Here is a 21,430-nt window from a genome sequence, read left to right as displayed (position 1 = left end):
TCAATCTCCCAGGACATTCTATACAAGATCTCAAAGTAGCTGTCTTACTACAAAAGAATTTCAGAAATAGACTGGAAAGAGAAGTTGCTGAATTGCAACTTATCACCAAGCTCAAAACCATGGAGGGACCTGGTTTGAACAGAGATATCGGGTTCTTATCTCATTATACATGATAAGCGATCTTCAGCCATCTCCACCCTTGCTTTTTCATGCAAAACCATTTGCAGTCGTTTGCGGTCATCAACAGCTATCAGTCAGTCAATCACCCATTTCCACCACCCTTCTGAGTGATCCCCCCTCCCCATCCCCACCCCTCCCCACCCCTTCTCTACATAAGTGCCTGGAAACTTCCATTTCACTGTATCTGAAGAAGTGTGCATGCACACGAAAGCTCATACCAAAATAAAAACTTAGTTGGTCTTTAAGGTGCTACTGAAGGAATTTTTTTTATTTTACTTCGATCCAGACCAACACGGCTACCTACCTGTAACCACCCTTTGAACTATTTTTCTAAGAACATGCATGGAGTTCCAGTTCCCACTTCCTTCACAGCCCTGCTTAGAAATGACAAGCTGACCCCCTCCAGATGCTTCAGACACTCAGAAACATACACCCAGGCTGGCTGGGGCTAGCAGGAGTTGTGTCCAAACCACCTGGAGAATACCAGGTTGGCAAAAATTGTGGTGCATAAATGCAAAGTATTATTATTTAGAAGTAGCCTAGCAAATTCTGTATGTACCTTCCTTCTCAGACTCCTTAAATTCTGCACTATCCATCTTTGTTGTCAACTGCAATTCCCAGTCAGAGAAAGAAACTCTAATTTGTGCAATAAAATTTGAAAGATAACCTTAAAAAATATTTCCTTCATATTAACTCCTCTTTAGAGGGTATATGGGACAGCGGGTGGCGCTGTGGCCGGTCAGAAGGTCGGCGGTTTCAATCCCTGCGACAGGGTGAGCTCTCGTTGCTCGGTCCCAGCTCCTGCCAACCTAGCAGTTCGAAAGCACGTCAAAGTGCCAGTAGATAAATAGGAACCGCTACAGCGGGAAGGTAAACGGCGTTTCCGTGTGCTGCTGTGGTTCGCCAGAAGCGGCTTTGTCATGCTGGCCACATGACCTGGAAGCTGTACGCCGGCTCCCTCGGCCAATAATGCGAGATGAGCGCTGCAACCCCAGAGTCGGTCACGACTGGACGTAATGGTCAGGGGTCCCTTTACCTAATAATAATAATAATATAATTTATTATTTATACCCCGCCCATCTGGCCGAGTTCCCCCAGCCACTCTGGGCGGCTTCCAACAAAACATTAAAATACAGAAATCAAACATTAAAAGCTTCCCTAAACAGGGCTGCCTTGAGATGCCTTCTAAAGGTCTGGTAATTGTTGTTCTCTTTGACCTCTGGTGGGAGGACATTCCACATTAGAGGGCATAATGCATTATACCTCATATTAAACCAAACAGCTGAGCCACTCATGGCCGTACAGAGACAAATACCATCACCTTCCCATAATGAGACTCAAAACCTACTTATTACAAAATATCTTTTATTGTTAAAATAGCTTGTAGGACTCCCCCCCCCCCGGCTTTCTTCTTTCTAAACATCATTCTGTACATACAAGGGGGTGGGAGAAAAATCACATTCACTGAGTACATAGGAGGGCTAAGAGCACCCCAGCGTTACACATTCTCCAGCACACAGTTGAAGACAGAGGCAAAAGCTGGTCCAGTGATTTGAGTCTCCTCTTATTTTCAGTGATCTGACTTTTGGTTGGTGATCTGGCTGGGTGATCTGAATGGCAGCAAAAAAATTTCCAGGTGTCTTTAGTTCAGAGACCAAATGTCCCCTCTGATCAACAAAGGGGTATGACTGTGGGTATGTTCACACCGCAGCTTACTCTGCATCCTGTGCCCTCCCACTTTTGGAAGCCACATATTGCAATATCAGCCACAATCTACAGTACAGTATATCAATCCCATCGTTTCTTGACAAGTACCGCTGCTTGATGCATTTCCCCCTCAAACCAGCTTCAATCAAACTAGAAAAATGAAACTCCCTTCACTTCCTACTTAAGGATAGGGTGTACATTTGAGACAGCCGTTGTGCCTGCTCAGATGAGTCCACCTGTGCAGACAACAGCTTCATGAATAGGATTTTCTGTGGGCCTGGAGGGTACCAGAAAGGTCATGCCCACCAGGTGAAGACACCCCTGTCCCCCTCTGATGTGAGCCACACTGTGCAAATGCAGCCTTGAGTGCAGTGGAAGAGGAACGACGTCGTTGCATTTTAAGCTTGTGGTGCAGACACACTAAGTACAGGCTGGCCATTACCCATGAGAACAGCCCTTGCCAACTTGGTGCCATCCGGATGTTTTGGACTACAACTCCCATAATCCCCAGCCAGCATGGCTATGCTCCCATCAACTCCAGCATCATGTCGCTGAAGGGAGTTGTAGTCCTTAACCTCTGAAAAGGTACCAGATTGGAAAAAGCATTGGGGGTTGGCCAGCAATAAGCAAAAGAGCACACTGTGATCTTTAACAAAGTATATGCAGCAGAGAGATGGCTGCCGCTTCGCTGTTTCCTCATTCTTTCCAAAGTCCCATCACTCCCCGTCCTTTCTGAAACTCCTTGGGATCTACTACCACTCAGCACAGGTCAGCCTTCGCCAGTCCCATGGCCCCCCGATGGCAGTTGCAGTCCAGCTACACCTGCAGGGCACCAGGTTGGCAAAGGCTGATATGGACAGTAGTAAGCCAGATGGACCCATGGGTTGCCTCCACGGAAAGATAGCTTTCCATGTCTGCTAAAGCAAGAGAGAGGTTGGTTTTTTTGCCCCTCCTACCATACAGTCAAACCTCGGTTTACATCTACCTCTGTTTGCAACCGCTTCAGCAAGCGACCGCCACGGACCCAGAAGTGTTTACATCTGGGTTCCGTGGCATCAGATGCGCAGGCGTGATCTGTGCAGCGCGTGCATGCGCAGAAGTGCTCTATCAGCGCTTCGCGCACGCACAGAAGCATGCCTTCGGGGAGCGACCACTGTAGTAGGTAAGGTTGCTAGACAGTGTGCATTTACTTTTTAATGCACAAATAAGGCAGGAGGCAGAGTAGCTCATTACACTCACTATCTTTTTCTGTCTTTCAGCCTCACCTGCATACACCTTGTTAAAAGGTAGATGCAATCTCCAGGCAACCTCCATTTCCATTGCAGGTGTCACATGACTTGCACAAAACTGGCCCATATTAAAAAATAAATAATGCCCCAATGCTAAAACCTCTTGAATTCTATGTATAAAGCATGCAAAATTAATAGAATCAAGGCAAATACCCACAAATCCCCTAAAAATCAGCCTTGGCCCCTCATTAGTAAATCGTTTTCCTAAAGGATGCTGGCTGCTAAAGTCCTATTGTCAGAGTACTTTCCTTCTTTCTTCTCTCATTTCCTCTCACTCTTCTAAGTCCAAAGTGTTCAACATAAAGAGATTTGCTCAATTGGGTGCTGCCCATTGGGGCTTGTAGGGTAGAAGGCAGGGGAACCAACAGTAGGAGTAGCCAGAGCCAATGAGAGGCAGAGCCGAATCATAGACTAAGGAGGGCAGAGCTGACAAGCTGTGCCATCCCTTTGGAATGGATGCAAGTAAGAAGGCAGGCAGGTGGTGACGGATTGAGGGCAGGCAGTGTTTCGTGGGGCAGCAGTACCCCACTTGCCCTAAGGGACCACCTACAACTGCATGAAAGGCAGAAATTAGCAGGCTCTAGGTAAAGGGACCCCTGACCATTAGGTCCAGTCGCGGACGACTCTAGGGTTGCGGCACTCATCTCATGTGGCCAGCAGGCTCTAGGTCCTACAAAAAAACCACCTACAAATTCTTGCATCTCAAGCCACTGTTTATGGCACAGCTACAGATGTCACTTGAGAAGTTGGCAACCTAATCCAAATAGCAAGGAGCAAGAGTGAGGCACTTCCAGAGCAAATCTTTCCACTTAATTCCAGGCAAAAGTTTGCAGAAAATAAGCAAACTTGCCTTGTTTACTCTGAGCAGAGAATTTTGAGGCTTCTTTGGTTCGGAATTTCTAATGTCTTGGCACACATAGCATGAACTGCCATGATTATAAAGCTTGACCGTTGACACTTCTGCCACAACCACTCATTATTGTACAAGGAATGTTCCTCTGTAAAGTGCAATGAACTCTACAGATTTTGAATGGGACAGCACTGCAGCCATTATAGTCTGCTCTGAAAGCCATTGTTTGTACAGAACACTTCTATTTTTGCTATGAGTATGATAGAGGATGCAGAACGGAAATGACTTCCCTGGTGTTTATTGCAACACAATCTTATATCACCATCTTGCTTAGTAGGTGAGGGCAGGGAACGAGAAATAAACAGATATGCCAAGCTACTCTGTATGCCCAATGAATGTGCTCTCTTCTAACGACAGACCTCATCCTCAGCGCAATTAACTGGCTGTGTCACACTTTAAGAGCAAGCGCACACAGCTGCAGTGTTAACAAGCCTCCTTTGTTAGGGTTTGAGCCTCTGTTGTCCTCTGGGCCAAACAGGACCTGCTAAGGCAAGGATGGAGCATTGTAGGACTCCATATGGATACTGGTGAAGCACACTCATCCTGAGCAGCACTCCATCCTCTGCAAGGGATTGCTCTTCCTCTCTTTCGCTGCTCTTGTCCAAAATGCAGTTGCCCAAAACAACCACTTGGCTCTCTGGTGCTGTTGGGCCAGAGTTCCCTGTGAAGAAGGATTGGTTGCTAAGGCACTCAGGGAATTGTAGCTCTGGGAGAGGAATAGGAGTTACCTTACAACTCTCTGCATCCTTAACAAACTACAGGTCTCAGAATTCCTTGGAAGGAGTGTTTAAAGTGGTAGGTAAAGATAAAGGACCCTGGACGGTTAAGTCCAGTTGAAATCGACTATGGCAGGGATCCCCAAACTTACCCCGGCTTTGGGCCGGTGCCTACAGCACCGATCATGCGGGAGGGCGGGGGAGTGCACAGGAGTGCGCGCCCGTGCGCATGCACGCACACTATTTCTGGAGCACTTCCGGGTCGGAGGAGCACGGGAAATAGTTTGTGCGCATGCACACGGGCCTCCTCCGATACCAGAAGTGCACCGGAAATGACGCTTGCGCATGTGCGCAAGCTATTTCTGGCGCTCCTCCAACTCGGAAGTGGGCAGCCATGCTGCGTCGCTAAGAGCGGGTGGTGGCAGTGAGCGGTGGGGGTCGTCGTGGGCCAGATAAAAGAGGCCTTCGGGCCGTCTCAGGCCCGCCGGCTGTAATCTGGGGACCCCTGGACTATGGGGTGTGGCGCTCATCTCCGATTTCAGGCAGAGGGAGCTGGCATTTGCCTGCAGACAGCTTTTTGGGTCATGTGGCTAGCATGACTAAACCCCTTCTGGCACAATGGAACACTGTGGCGTGTGTCAGAACACACAGAAACGCAATTTACAGCAGTGCCTATTTATCTACTTGCACTGGTATGTTTTTGAACTGCTAGGTTGGCAGGAGCTGGGACAGAGCAAAGGGAGCTCAACCCGTCACGCAGATTTGAACTGCAAGCCCAAGAGGCTCAGTGGGTTAGACCACAGCGCTAGTGTCCCGATCAAGGGAAGTAATAGTACCACTCTATTCTGCTTTGGTTGGACCACAACTGTGTCCAGTTCTGGGCACCACAATTTAAGATGGATATTGACAAGCTGGAATGTATGCAGGGGAGGGCGACCAAAATGATAAAGTGTCTGGAAACTAAACCTTATTAGAAATGTTTGAGGCCTGGAAAAGAGACTGAGAGGAGATATGATAGCCATCTTCAAATATATAAAGGGCTGTCAAATATATAAAGAGAGGTCCAGCTCCAAGGGCCTTCTGGCAGTTCCCGTACTGTGAGAAGTGCAGTTACAAGGAACCAGGCAGAGGGCCTTCTCAGTAGCGGCACCCGCCCTGTAGAATGCCCTCTCACCAGATGTCAAGGAAATAAACAACTTTCTGACTTTTAGAAGAAATCTGAAGGCACCCCTGTTTTGGGAAGTTTTTAATGTTTGATATTTTATTATATTTTTAATATTTTGTTGGAAGCCGCCCAGAGTGGCTGGGGAAACCCAGCCAGATGGGCAGGGTATATGTAAATTATTATTATTATTATTATTATTATTATTATTATTATTATTATTTCACATAGAGGATGGAGAAAGCTTGTTTTCTCCTGCTCTGGTGGGTAGAACATGAACCAATGGATTCAAGTTACAAGAAGGGAGATTCCGACTAAACATCAGTGAGAGCTGGTCAGTGGTGGATTCTCTTTCCTTGGAGGATTTTAAACTGCATTGATACAGTTTTGTCTTGTATTTCAGGTCTTCCAAGTTAGGAATCCTCTCCGGGGGCGGAGAGCAGGCGCACTGCCCCCAGTGACGTGGCGTGCGTTTTGGGGCGGGGTGCACGTTTTGGGGGCGGGGCTGGCAGCGGCGATGGCGCCCCTGGGATCGCATCGCTCGGGGCGCACCGACCCCACCGCCCCTATCTTCCTACACCCCTGATCCTCCCCAAATGCCTGTGTTTGAAAGGGTGTGTGAAAGGTCATGTAGTTAAGCTCTGGGTAGCCAAAGATTTACACATTCAAGTGTAGGTGCGTGTGTGAGACAAATTCCAGAGGGGCCGTCCGGTTAGGCTGCAATAATTGTAATGGAATGCCAGAATTCACTTCAGCTCCAGATGGGGGGAAAAATTGTCCACCAACTGCCCTGCCCTGCCCCACCCTATATTTTGCCAGAACAAAGGTGGCAACCCTAACCAGATGCCTGTGAGGAGCCTGCAAGCAGGAGCTACAATAACAGAACAGCACTCCCTTCACTTGTGATTCCCATCAACTGATAGTCAGCAAAGCATACTGCCTCCAACAGTGGAGGGGTGTGTGGCTTTGAGAAATAAGAATGTTGCTTTTTCACAGATGTTGCAACTTTTAGATGACCGCATAGAGCACAGAGCTACTTATACAGGGGTACCTCTGTTTTCTTCCATATTGAGTTTTCCATTTTGAGGCTTCCGCTTTGAGTTTTTGGTTTTGGAACTTAAACAGTCTTCCAGAATGGATTACATTCGAAAACCGAGGTACCACTGTACTTTAGAACGGTTTGTGATCAGGGTGCTCATAGATAGGACAGCATGCAGCTGGATTATGGTTTATTTGTACTCTTTGGCCGATATAGAACTCGTTAGTAGTCAGGATGTGGCTTTATCGTTTGAGTCAATGCGTAAAAACATATAGAGACATGGACCAAATAAGGAGAAAGATAAACAGGTGATGGCCATCGAATTCAGAGTAATGGGAGATGTCAACAAGGGCGGGGATTTTAGTAGTCTAATTAAGCGGTTGTGATAGACTTTGAACTTTGCCCATACCCAGCCAATGGGGAAACAAGGTAGGGAACCTGTGCTTCAGGATATAAGCTTGTGTTTTGCCAATTGTGGAGTGTGCCTATTGGACACCTGCTCCTGCAAGAACGTTTTATAATCAATAAATGTTTTGCTGCTTCACAAACTTCGTTCAGAATTTATTTTGAGCGTCTCAGGACCTACTTCTAACATTAGTCAACTCTGCTGGGCCTTGATTGTAAAAAAATTCCAGCTAGCTATTTTATTTATCACTAGCTGGTCTGCCACTGTCCACCTTCTGACTGAGGAAGCCTCAGTAAGCCAGTTTATCATATGGGCAGAATCTCAAAAGTCCCAGTTTAGGATATAGAAATCACTTTATCCGTTTCATATTTGCCTCCCACACAGAATTCAGAGAATTATTCTGAGATGCATATCAAAGATGTAAAATGCATTTTGAAAATAATAATGGTGTTGCATTTATTTTGGGGGTGGAGAGAGAGGAGATTTGGGACAGATCCATAGTACAAATCTTGATTTTAGGACTCAGAAAAAGATCACTAGGAACATAATCATGTCGATACAAATGAGGCAAATATTTTGGAAAGAAACGGTTAGCAAATTTATATATTCAGATGTAAGAGACGTATTTCAGGAAATTGGTTTCCTCAATTTTTTCTTTAATGACCCGTAGAAAGAAAGAAAAACCATGAGAGAGAAACTAGGCTTCATCAGCAGGTTTCCAGTTTTCTTCTATGCTTTCACATGCTCAGTGTTCCCCAACCTGGTGCCCCTGCCCCACCCCAGAAGTCTTGAACTGCAACTGCCATCAGCTGTGCTGTCCAAAAAACCCCAGAAACTCACTAGGTTGTGGAAGGCTAGTTTAGATCAGGCATCCCCAAACTTCGGCCCTCCAGATGTTTTGGCCTACAACTCCCATGATCCCTCGCTAATACCGGTAGGACCAGTGGTCGGGGAAGATGGGAATTGTAGTCCAAAACATCTGGAGGGCCGAAGTTTGGGGATGCCTGGTTTAGATTAATGAAAATGGTCAAAAGTACTAATCTCTAGAATTCCGATTGCAAAATATTGGCATTGTGACTCCGAAGGAGAAACTTTTTGGCTGACCTGCTGTGATGGGGGAAATTCTGTTTGCTACATATCTGTTAAAGGCAAAGGAGCCTTGCCAAAAAGGTGGCAAACCTACATTTGCATCAGGGGGGCTTTTATGTTTTTACTGGCCTTTTGTCCTGTGCCTCAGGACAAAAATTAAGCTGGCAAAGCGTTCTCCTCCACTCTCTCCAACTGAGGAAAAGCTTTGGTCTGCTTCCCCTTTCCACATCAAGTTGCCCTTATAGGCACAGGAGCAAAACCATGAGAAAGTTGACAACGCTGTTAAGGGGGGGGAAGGGCTCCCCCCCTACTTTGCAGGGCTATTCTGTGTTAGTACAGTTTGGGAAAGGGGCACCTGTTGAACTTCTTCCCCTCATGGAACTTGCTGGCGAAAGAGGAAAGTGCTAGTCTCCAGGGGAAGAGTTTCTAATTCAAAGGTTGATAGCTAGTAGGAATGAGATATGACACTCCTTGTGGAAAAACAGCAACCACCACCTGTTCAGGGTTAACTCAAAGCTAGAAATTAGGGCTGTCAGCTGATGAAATAAATCTTCCAGTACAAGTATTACTCAGAAGTAAGTTTCATTAGGTTCAATGGGTTCAGGCCAGGCCACCCTAGCCACTTTGCTGCCTGAGGAACAGCAGAAAATTGACCCCACCCCACTGGAATGTTGGCGCATGAGGTAGAAAATGCTACAAGCCCTTCTTCCTCTCCCTGAAATATAGTTACAATTATAAGAAATTAATTAGCTAACCATTTGCTGCCTTTTCATGACACCCCAAATCCTGCTGCCCCAAGTGGCTGCTTCGCTCCGCCTAATGGTAGGGCCAGCCTGGAGTGGAATATATTCCCTGGAAAGTGTGCTTATGCTTTCAATCATGCTTGATTGTCATGGGCCAGGGGTCGGCTTCACCCGCTGAGCAGCAGCCTGAAGGAACAGAAGGCGAAGTGATTCCACTTCTTGCTCCTGAGGAGAACCAGCAGGCTCCAGCTTTCTTAAGCAGGGTTTCCAGCCTCAGGCAGTTGCTGGAAACAACATTTGTTGTTCCTGGCCAGACCTCGCTGCTTCTTGCGACTTCGGAACCTCAGCTTTCTTGACCCTCGGATCATCTGACTACGTGAACTGAGATACTCCTGGCCTTTGGACTGGACTGGACCTTGCAGATGGACTCTGCCTCTGCCTCTGAGCCACACTACCGGCTATAGTCTTGCCAATACAGTATTCAAGTAAGATTCAACTACCAACCAGTCCTGTTTGGCTTCTGCGTGTGGAAGTGGGGGGGAGGACACCATCTTCTCCTTTGCCTCAGGCAGCAAAATGTATTGGGTCAACCCTGAGGAGAGGCATTCTGTCCTCCAGAGTAGAAGAGGGAAAAGAGAATGAAATTTCATCCTCATTTTTTCAAATGTGTATATTATACACAGACACACACGTCTCTTTGCAATAATCATTTTGTTCCCCAAGTGATTTTGGCACTTTTTAAAGACAGACTGTGGCATCTAATAAATTAATCAGACTGATTAATTACTATATTTTGATTGATTAAAAAGAGTCCCCCATGTAATTGATCAGCAGATTTAACATTTTTAAACATTATTTAAATGCAAGTACTTAAAAATACTGCAGATGTCAATCACCATCTCAGAATGTAACACTAATTTTCAAAGGGATCGATTCCAGGGGGAATCTGGGTAATTAACATCTGTTTCAGGAAAACTGGTGGAGAGCATTACTAGAGATAGAACTGGCAAGCATATAGAAGAGTAAGGAAAACTGAAGGAAGGAAAACCAGCACAATTTCTGCAACAGTCTCACTCACCTTTCAGAGTTCTTTGAGAGTGTCAATAAGCTTAGAGTCAGAGGTACAGTGCTTGAGCCATCAACACTGTGTACTTTTGCTAAAGATATTTGTGAAGTCTGTCACCAAAGATTCCTTAGCATGCTTAGCAATACGGTAGTAGAAAAGGAAGAAAGGGACCACTTCTGGATCAGAACAAAACAGGAAGCAGAGCAGGAGTAAAGGGACAGTTGTCCCTATGGAGTGATATAGAAAGGCCAGCCCAAAGGACGGGAAGCGGGGCTTGTGCTTCTTAAGTTGTTCATAAACAATCAAGAATTAAGAGTGATCAGTGAGGTAGCAAAGTTTGCTGATAGCTAATTGCTCAGCACAGGTAAAACATAAAAAGTAAAATGGCAAATGCATTTCGAAGTAGGCAAGCGTGAAGTGATGCTTGGTAGGACAAAAAAACAAACATATATATGCTCTTTAACTGGTATCAAGTACCCAGGAACTAGACCCAGGGCATAGTGGGCAGCTTTAAAAGAGGATTAGATAAATTCATGGAGAATAAGGCTATATCCTGCCTTCATTATCAGAGGTAAGATGCTTCTGAATAAAACTTAAAGCTGAGAATCACACGTGTGGAGAGGGCTCTCGCACTCTCCTTCTGCTTGCAGGCTTCCCACAGGTACCTGGCCAGCCAGGGTAAAAATGGAATCCTGGGCTAGATAGGCTCTTGGCCTGCCTGATCCAGCGCAGCCAGGCTTCTCTTACATTAAGATGCTGTGTGGGAGAAGAGGGAGAAGGCCTTCTTTAGGATGGGGTCTGCTGTGACCCACACAGGCATCCACTAACCAAAGTTGATGAACCTGTGGCCATACCTGATTTGTTTGCCTCCAGTTCCCAGGAGCCTGGATAATGGAGAGCCAACAAACTCTGAAGGACCACAAGTTTTCCAAAAACCTGCTCCAAACTCAAAGAAAATATATTCTTTTCTTTTTTAAAAAAGCACTTTGTTCTTTTCTCATACATATAGCAGCTTTCGTTAAGTGATCAACTAAAACTCAACTATGATTTCTCTAACTGGGTGGGAGTAGTCAGTCCAAGGCTGCAGTCCTTGGGAATGTAAGTCTGCATTCAACTAACTTTTACTCAGTGTAGACCCACTGAAATTAATGGGCCTAAGTTAGACATGTCAATTAATTTCAACAGGACTACTACAAACCCATAGCAACAAAACTGGACTTTGTGCTGCAGTGGGAACCCGCCTCTTCTGCCCACCTCCACATGTGAATGCTTTTCCTCCTTCCACATTAACACAGCTCAGGCCAATTTTGCACACCTGAACCCTTCCTCAGAGCATAGTAACCTAGCTGCCAAATTTTCAGCTGTGCCCTTTAAACTGTGTGCATTAGGCAGCCTATAGCTCAAGGGGACTTCGTCTGTTGATTTCTACAGATCAAGCTGCTCTTGAAGGTCAAAACAGCAGACCAAGCTGGAGTTTTCTTCTTAGTCAATTGCCAACCCTAAATAGTAGCAAAAAGCATCTGGTGTCTTAGAGGACTTTGCTTTCCTGATTTAGAAGCCAGTGCCTATCCTTCCATGCGCATGTTCCATGGGAAGAATTTAGAATCATAGAGTTGGAAGAGACCCCCGAGGATCATCTAGTCCAACCCCCTCCAATGGAGAAATATTTGATGTTCTCTGTGAGGACTCCAGAAGCAAAGGAATGGGAAACACAATAAAAACAAACCAGGTTGCTACTTTGCTGCTGCTATTTTTAAACAGGGCTGTTTTTGTGCTTTCAACAGGCTTGACTTGCATAAATGTAACAGCTGAAGTTTTTCTTGATGTGGAACTGAAAGAGCTACAAAAGCTTGCCTTACTAAAATTCTCCTAATCATTCTGCCTTTAAAGGTACAGGAGCAGACCTGATTTTTAAAAGTTAACAACCCTACCATGTCAAAAAGCACCATCCAGGAAATTTTCCAATAGCTGGCTGCAATAAAATACAACAAACATCAACATTTGGCTCAAATCACCCTTTTAAAAAAATATCAGACCATTTCAACCACCAACTTTTGCTTCCAGCCCTGCCTGCCGCTGTGCCTTTAAGAGCAGCATTTCAACAGGCAGACGCTAGCAAGCAATACTATTTCCATGCCAACAGCTGTATACCCTACAAATTTTCTGTCAAAGGCACAGGAGCAGTCCCATCCATTTTATTCTGGCCAGTTGGCAACCCAACTATCACTCCTTCATAGCTGCCAACATGCCCCTGAAAGAGAATTTTCAGTCCTAGATTCCTGAGCAGAGAAATAGACACTTTGTAGATTTCTTCTGAAGCATGTTCAACATAAATGGATTAGTTTTAGGCTGTTTAACTGATTACTTTTTTGTGGCTTACCTGGATGGCACAGGAGGCTGCCAAGTGGTCAGGAGTAGGAGGCGAGAAAATTTGCCAAGGTTGCTCCTTTGCCTTGACAGCATCTTAGTCTGCAGGAATCACACAGGAAGCTTTTTGCAGCATGGAGACAAAAACATTATCACCTGCTAATCCCTGCAGATCAAGCTGCTGTTAAAGGCACAGCAACAGGGAGAGTTTGCAAAGCTGGCAACCCTCAAGCACACTCTCATTCAGCCACAGGATTTAGAGGGGGAAAGGTTCCTTTGACCCAACTAATTAGAAGATATTTGGCATTGGCACATAATCTTTTGGTGAAAAAAAATGCTGGCGGAACATTGGGTGTGGGTCTGCTTCACACACAGACAGAGATAGCTGAACTAAAATCGACTGCCTGAAAAGCCAGTTTCTATCCAGCACTCACCCTCACTCCCCTTCCTGCAAACACAAAAGCCAACAAATAAATAGCCTATATTTTTCTTTGTTTAGTTTAAATAGCACGATGAGTTCCGTTTCCACAAGGGTCCCCATGCACTCTGAATTGCTTGCTGGCTTGCCCTCACCCAGCCTCTCTTACCAGGCAGTCTGAGTCCACTGCCTGCAGAGAATCTTCCTGAAAGCCTTGCGAAAGTCCTGATTGAAGATGGTATATATGACAGGGTTCAAGGAGCTGTTGCAGTAGCCAATCCAGAAGAAAAACTTGAAGGTGCTTTCTGGGATTGGACAGTGCTCTGGGGGACAGATGGCCCGGAGGCTGTAGAGGAAGAAGAAAGGGAACCAACAGATGACAAAGACCCCGATCACCACAGCCAAGACAAAGGTGAACCTCTTCTCCCGGTTGAGGTGTGTCTTCCTCCTCCAAGGGTTGGCACTGAGGGTCTTCACCCTCCTCACCAGTAGGACCTCCCCTCTCACAGTGGCTAAGGTGTCCATGCCCTGAGGGGAGCTCTGGGGGGGTCCGTTGCCCCGCTTGATGCTGCTAGGGGGAAAGCACTCTGAAGATGGCTTCTTCTCAGACAGGGACTGAGAAGGGCTGGTGGCAGTTGCTGGCTCTGGGTCTTTCTCCTCCTGGCTTACGAGAGAAAACTTCTCAGTAGAGAGGCAATGGGTCTCTGGTTGGTCACTTTCCTGAGTGGGTACCTGATGTCCATTTGGCTCCCCTTCTCCCTGAGGCTTGGATTGGTCCTGCTTGGGAGAGGTTTCGACAGATGGAACAGCGCTGATTTGGGGTACCCCTTCTTCTGCCTTTGTCTTGGGCTTCTTAGCTTGGGTCCTCTGCTTGTTTCGACGCTTGGCTATGAAGTAGATCCTAAGATACACCAAGATCATAATGACACAGGGAGCAAAGAAAGAGCAGGTGCTGGAGGAGAGGATGTACCAGGGCTCCTCATTCAGCTCACACCTCCTCGCATCCTCTTTGGCATTGTTTGGGTTTTCGTTGAGGACCAGCGGAGGCAAGGAGATGACTGCCGCAATCAGCCACACCACAAGGATGGTGCACTTGATCCTCCTTGGCGTCCTCTTGGAGTTGTACTCAATGGCTCTGCTAACCGACCAGTACCGGTCCAGACTGATGGCACAGAGATGCACGATGGAGGCTGTGCAGAATAGAACATCCAAGGCCAGGTAGGCTTTACACCATGTCCTGCTGAAATACCAGTAGCCCATCAACTCATTGGCAAGAGAGAAGGGGATGATGAGGGTGGCCACCAGGATGTCTGCGGCCGCAAGGGACACCAGGAAAAGGTTCTGTGGGGCTTTCAGGGACCTGCTGGTCAGCACAGCAATGATCACCAGAATGTTGCCAAAGATGGTGAAGATGATGAGGAATGTGGTGACAGCTGCAATGGCGGCGGTGGCTTGGATATTGTAGCCATCATGACCACCCATGGTAGCCATGATCATTTAGAAGGAGTGGCCCTACAGGTCCAGGTGGGATGTTGGGCCCACCACCTCAGTTTCACATGTGCCTGAGGGTCTACAGATCAGAAGCCCCCCATTGTTACCTGAGTCAGAGGAGAAGCAGCAGTTCAGGGAGATAGTTGCCAATGCAGAGTTGCCGGTTCTTCTTCCATACTGGGATTCTTCCAGACGGAGCATCGGTTTTCTCTTGCTGTAATGCTGAACTGCTCTGGATGCTAATTCTTTGCTAATTCACAGCACCACTCCCTCTAATCCACAACAGCGATGTCTCTCTCCTCCTCTCCCTCTCCGGGTCTTTTGCTTCTTTCCTCCAATGCCCAGGCACTTCTGATCACCGTAGCATTGCTGGCTCGGAATAACCCAAGAAGTTTTATTCCTTCTCTTCCTCTTCGCTGCTGGAAAAGTTGGGAGATCTGTGCAGTCTGCTTACTGAACTGCACTCTGCCTCTCTCCCTCTCCCTCCCTCTCCCTCTCTCTGCTTTACGTGGACAGACCAAGCCTCCCAGTGCCTTTTGAAATGAGCTGCAGGAGGAGTTGTGTTTTTCTCTCCACGAGGAAACTCTGACATGTGATGTCATGCAGTCTTTCGGCTTTTTGTCAGGCTCCAGGAGGGGAGAGAAAGGAAACAAGAGAGGGGTGTGCAGAACATGCAAACATACACACACACACACAATCACAATCTAGCAGCCGTCAAGACTCTCCTAGGTTCTCCAAGAAGCCACTCACCTCCTTTCAACTGAGTCCCTCCAGTTCTCTCTTTGTCTAGCCTCCTGCCAGGAGAGCCCACCATGGCCCGGGAGTGTTTTCTTACAATGCAGGTTGCCCTGTAACTAAATTACGCTGATAGCTGCTGTGTACTGTATATGATGACTCAGAACAGCCAGCTTTCCATCCAAGCCCTGCTGCGTTTCATCTACCCTTCTGGAAACTTTGATTTGGGGAGATCTGGTCAGACTTTGAAGAACTGCAGCGCTTGGTTGCTTAATAATTATTATTATTATATTAAGGGGGGAATGCTTTTTACAAAACGTAATGAGAATTTAGTACAATGCTTCTCAAGTCCTGGCTCAAATACCGTAAATGGCCGTCTACTTTTGCAATTATAATATAGATTTCAATGGAACAGTGCGGCCTGTCATTGGTGCGTGCCCTGCACCCTCCATCGGTGTCCGCCCAGGTAGCTCCCAGGCTTGCGTGGGTGGTGAGAGCCCGGTGTCGTCTCGGCAAGTGGGAGCATTGCGTCGTTGCCGGGTCTCTTGCATCCTGTTCCCGGGTGGGTGCAAGCTCTGGTCAACATGTGGGCAAGGCACATCAGGCCCCTCGGTGCTGGGCACGGCCCCATCAACAGCCCAAGCTCCCTTGGGCACACCAGCTAAACGGAAGGAAACTCTGGAGGCCCGCAGGGGGACGGTGGACAGACGAGGCATGGGCCGGTCACCCAGTGTTTTACCCACAATCATGGGGGTCAAGCAGTCCCTGTTTCCCTCCACTCTGCATGCCACGGCTGCTGCCAGCCCGAGCCAGGAAAGAGGTGTGTGGGCCTGGTGGTGACACTGGTGGCAGGCTAGTGGCAGAGTGCACTGGAGACCAAAAATGGCAGTGCCTAATATTACTATTTTTCTTCCTCCCCACTCCCACCTACAAATGTGTCCACTTTTTTGCTTTTTTAACCCTGATTTTGCCTTTTTGCTAGGACGCATAGGACCACTAGCTAGAGCCAAATGCAAAGTGGAGGCTCAGTGGGTGAAGTCAGTTATCCAAAGCATTCCCTATAAACCTGAATATAGAAGAGCAAACCGGTAACTGACTTCTCTAATAACTCTAAAACCAGCTTGCAAAGCTGCAGGAAAACCTGGTCATAGGCAGCCAATAACTACTCGTATTTTACAGGTGAGAGAACACCAAGGATGATAGAGACCTACAGTAATTGGTTCAAGGCACATGATGTTGGTTTTCTTTGCAATTTTCCTTGCCATTGTTAAACTGTTGGCAGACATAAAGCTTTGCCCAGATACTGCAAATCAGCTAGAGAACTACTAATAATTTATTTTATTGCATTTATATCCTCCAAGATAACATACATGGCTCTCCCCATCGTCATTTAGGGCCTATCCACACTTCCTCTTGTCTTGCTGCTTTCCCCTAAGGAAAACTGCTCTTTAGCGCTCAATTGGAGCAAACAGCAATTCAGGTTTTCCATGGATTGATGTTTGCTCCAATTTAGAGCTAAAGTTTCCCTGGGAAATGAGTGGAGAAAGGGGAAACCTCTCAGACATGCTCCTTGTAGGCACAGGACAAGCAGAAGTATGGATGAGCCCTCAGTCCCTGTGAATTAGGTTAGGCTGAGAGGCAGTGACTGGCCCAAGACAGTGGTGTCGCAACAGGGGGCGGTGCGCCCCGGGTTCCACATCCAGGAGGATGACAAGGCGGCAACCTACAGGTGCTTGCCCTGCCGCCTCGTCCTGGGCGCGGTGGCGCGAGCAGCCATTGCGATGCTGCAGCAGCATGTGGAGGATCCTCCGTTTGTGGCTGCAGCTGCGAGCAGAGGATCCCGGCATCATCAGTACGTAGCAACGCCACACATGCACCCTACGTAGCGATGCCCTGCCCCAGGTGTCACAACGCCTTCGTTTGCCCCTGGCCCAAGGTCATCTAGTGAGCTTCACGGCTGAGTGGCAATTTGAACCCTGCTCTCCCAGGTCTAACTCTCTAATCACTACCCCACACTGCCTCTAGATGCCAATCTACCTACTCCTTCAAACAGAGGGCTGTCCTCTGTAATGTAGGACACATGGCCAGCCTAGAAGGGTCTGAGGCAAAAAGTGAGAGTAGATTTCCAGAACCTGTGGAACAAGGAAGCCTGAAATCCACAAACTAACTTGATGGACACTGCAGGAGGCCTCACATTTTGTTTTCATGTTCCCTTTAATTTCTTACTCTAGTTACAAATGTGACCCTAGGTAAAGGTAAAGGGACCCCTGACCATTAGGTCCAGTTGTGACTGACTCTGGGGTTGCGTGCTCATCTCACATTATTGGCCGAGGGAGCCGGCGTATAGCTTCCAGGTCATGTGGCCAGCATGACCAAGCCGCTTCTGGCGAACCAGAGCAGTGCACGGAAACGCCGTTTACCTTCCCGCTGTAGCGGTTCCTATTTATCTACTTGCATTTTGATGTGCTTTTGAACTGCTAGGTTGGCAGGAGCTGGGACCGAGCAACGGGAGCTCACCCCGTCACAGGGATTCGAACTGCCGACCTTCTGATCAGCAAGCCCTAGGCTCAGTGGTTTAACCCACAGCGCCACCTGGGTCCAAATCCTGTGAAATGTAACCTTTGGAGGGGGGGTGTTGAATTTTCCATTTTTGGTTCTCCCCTGCACAACATTTGTGCATGTGAGGAGGAGGCTGGACTGATAAGAGCAATTAAACTGTTGAAAATATACAAGGCAAATAGATTCCTGTGCACTCTCTCTGAGTTGGTGGATATCAAACACACAATAGAGGGGGATGTTTATTTACATAGCAGATATCACAATTTTTCAGCAGTGAGGGAAGAAGCAAGGAACTCCTCTTCCTACCTCACAGTGAATTATAAAGAGAATTAGAAATTACCTGAGCTTCACAACCTCTAGATGCAGCTCAGCATTATTCTGCCAGGCTCAACCTTTTTGTCAGAGCCACTTTCTCCCCCATCAAGCAGTAAGGAAGTGTTTGGGGAACAGCAGAAATATGGTAATAATAATCATTAAAGGTCCCCAGGGATACTGAAGCCTGTTTGTGCTAAGTGCTGTAAAGTGCAGACGCTGAAAGGCAGACAGTCCCTGCCCCAGACAGCTTACAATTATAAATGGAGCCGAGAGGAAAGGGAAGGCTGAAGAAAGGGAAATGAGGGGCTGGAAAGCTGGCAATCACAAAATTGATAAAGAAACTACTCGTCTCCCAGACCCATATCCTCTTCATCTCACCACATTGCCTCATATTTTGGAGACAGATAATCCGAAGAGGTAAATTCCCATCCATTATTGGCTTTCAAACAGATTAGAGCACAGTGCCTGTCTTTTGCAGAAACAACAAGGTTTAAATACTTCCATTAAGAAGCTGTTAGGATGCTTGTCTGCCAACTCTTATGCCTCTGCCTTCCTCATCAGGAACACACTGTTTGCCTCACAGCCAAAACGACTCGCTTAAAGTTAAAGGAAGTTTGCTCCCCAAAATTCTCCTCATAATTCTTTTCCACAAATGTATCATGTCAAATATTCTTCCCATTATTCCCTGGATATTATCTGGATATTTGATTGCAACACAATTAAAAATAAAATAAGTAAAGACATTTTAAAAGCATTAAGAACGTCTAAAAGCATTTTTAAACCATCACATAACCTCACCAAGGTGGCAGGGAATATCATCTTTCAGCCACCCAATGCCTAGGTGAATGGGCATGTTTTAAAATTCTTCCGGAACATTAGTAGTGAGGGAGACAGGCACACCTTGCCAGGGAGAGAACTCCACAAATGGGGAGCCACCACCCAAAAGGCCCTGTCATGGATTAGTACCAACAAGGGCACTATCAACATATAGTGATATTTAATAATTTTAAAGCGGGCAAGAAATGTTGGATTTAACATACAAATGGAACAATGGGAACATATGTCGACAAAGGAGTTAAAATATGCATCGCATTATGACTTAAAATATTTTTTATATAAAATTATATACTGTTGGTATTTAACTCCTAATAAATTCAGAATGTATAAAAAATATTCCTAATACATGTTGGAAATGTAAAGAACAAAAAGGGATATTTTTTCATGCTTGGTGGACATGTAAAAAAGCAAAAATAAAAAATGGATAGAAGTACATAGATTGATACATAGAATTATTGCTTCTCAGCCTTTTGGCTACTATCAAGTGTAGTAGATTGATGCAGAAAATTATGAAGATTAACTTCCAACTGAAATCAGAACTCTTCCTGCTTGGACTTATGGATATACAATTAGAAAAAGACTATGGAACTTTGTTTCAATATATGGTTAGGGTGGCAAGACTATTGTATACACAAAGATGGAAAGACTCATTATTACCAGCAATGGAAGAATGGTTGTTAAAATTAACGGACTTAGCTGAGATGACAAAATTGACATGCTAACAATGACCTTTCTCTGATTAAACATTTACTAAGACTGGAAACCGCTCATAGACTTCTTGTGTGAAAAAGAAAATGAAACAATGACATATGGATTTGGGGGTTGAAGATAATATTGGTTCATAGAAATTAGTATTGTTGGGTGTTACCTTGCGATGAATGGACTATTGTTTATTTGTAGCGGAGAATTGGAACTTCTTTGAAGTTCTTTTCTATCATCGTTTTCTCTCTTCTTCTCTTCTTCTCTTTTCTCTCCTTTTCCTCTATGTTTTTATTTTAATCAGATTAATCTTGGATAAAAAAGATATTTGGTATTGTTTTGTAGCTCTGTTTATAAACTCTAATAAAATTTATTCAAAAAAGTATTGATTCCACTTGAAAGATAACACATTCAGTATTTGACAGGTTTATGCTGTTTCAGATTTGATGCATCAGAAAATAAGCAAAAGATGCCAAACAAGTCTAAGGTCCTTTTCAGGTGCTGAATACTATTGATTAATCCCAAATGCCCAAAAAGGGATTGAAGCACAATTTAAAAGCACCAAGGTACAAATTCACACGAAGAAATTTGCAGCTATTAATTTCAAGCTCTGAGTCTGAAGTGCTCCAGATTATTTATTTATTAAAGTTATATGCCTCCCTTCATGTACCCCTCTTGCAATGACGTTAAGTAACTTTAAAATGAATTAAATACAAAACATTCCAAAGGGCAGATTCATGCATTTATCCAAGCAGCAGCAAGGAGAACACAGGCAGAATAGAATTTGGTAGAAAGATAGCTTCAAACACTTCTTCCTTGGTCAGTTACATGGCAGCTTCACTTCCTCCCTCACAGAGAAGACAAGGTGTGACCTAGTTGAGTGTAGATCAGGGGTGGCCAACTCCCAAGAGACTGTGATCTACTCACAGAGTTAAAAACTGGCAGTGATCTACCCCCCCTTTTTGGGGTTCAGGTCAAAGTTGTTGAGCTTTTTAGGGAGGAGGAAAGCCACATTTTGGAGTGTGCAGGGCAAAGGTGTTGAGCTTTTCTTTAGGGGAGCCAAAGTTGTTGAGCTTCTTTGGGGGGAGCCAGTGATCTACCAGTGATCCACCACAGATGTCCAGTGATCTACCAGTAGATCACGATCTACCTGTTGGACGTTCCTGGTGTAGATCTTTCCCCCTTCATGCACTAACAAGCATTCAAGCATAGTTACCGTATGTTTGACTGCTACCTCCCACAACCCCGAGGAAATAACATGGAGAGAAGCAGACCAGAAGAGCAATTCCTAATTTGTCAGAGGCAGAGCCCCTCCCTCCAGGTGCTTTGGCCTACGGCTGCCAATACCTTTGACTATTGGCCATGCTAACTGGAGCTGATGGGAGCTGTAGTCTAGAGCATCAGGTTGGGGAAAGGTGGCCTATCCAATCTAGTCAGCGAGAGACGACAACACTAGTCTCCCAGTACGCAAAATGGCAAGGTCATACTCTAGGCAGGAGTCTAGCCCCTGGCTAGAGCTCTCTTGTGGGCAATCCACAGGTGGCCTGAGGGGGTGTTAGTGGGGACACTGCCACTGCCAGGCTAGTTGGTTTCTATTCATGGAACTGGGAGAGGGAAGTCTCTCTTTTGCCTCATGGAGCTAACACTGCAATCCTACACTGCAGCCCTCAGAGGTAAGGCAGGCACCAGCCCTGAGTTCAAG

General features: G+C 46.1%; 1 protein-coding gene across 1 annotated transcript; it reads right to left on the bottom strand.

The window, feature by feature from the left end:
* Positions 1-344: 344 nt before the first annotated feature.
* ADRA2B (adrenoceptor alpha 2B) lies at positions 345-15,137 on the bottom strand. The gene has a single exon (XM_035120577.2). The coding sequence runs from the start codon at positions 14,587-14,589 to the stop codon at positions 13,258-13,260; it is 1,332 nt and encodes a 443-aa protein (XP_034976468.1). The 5' UTR covers positions 14,590-15,137; the 3' UTR covers positions 345-13,257.
* Positions 15,138-21,430: the final 6,293 nt, after the last annotated feature.

Source organism: Zootoca vivipara, chromosome 6, assembly GCF_963506605.1.
Source record: "Zootoca vivipara chromosome 6, rZooViv1.1, whole genome shotgun sequence".
Classification (NCBI taxonomy): Eukaryota; Metazoa; Chordata; class Lepidosauria; order Squamata; family Lacertidae; genus Zootoca; species Zootoca vivipara.
This window is presented reverse-complemented; position numbering and strand designations above follow the sequence as displayed.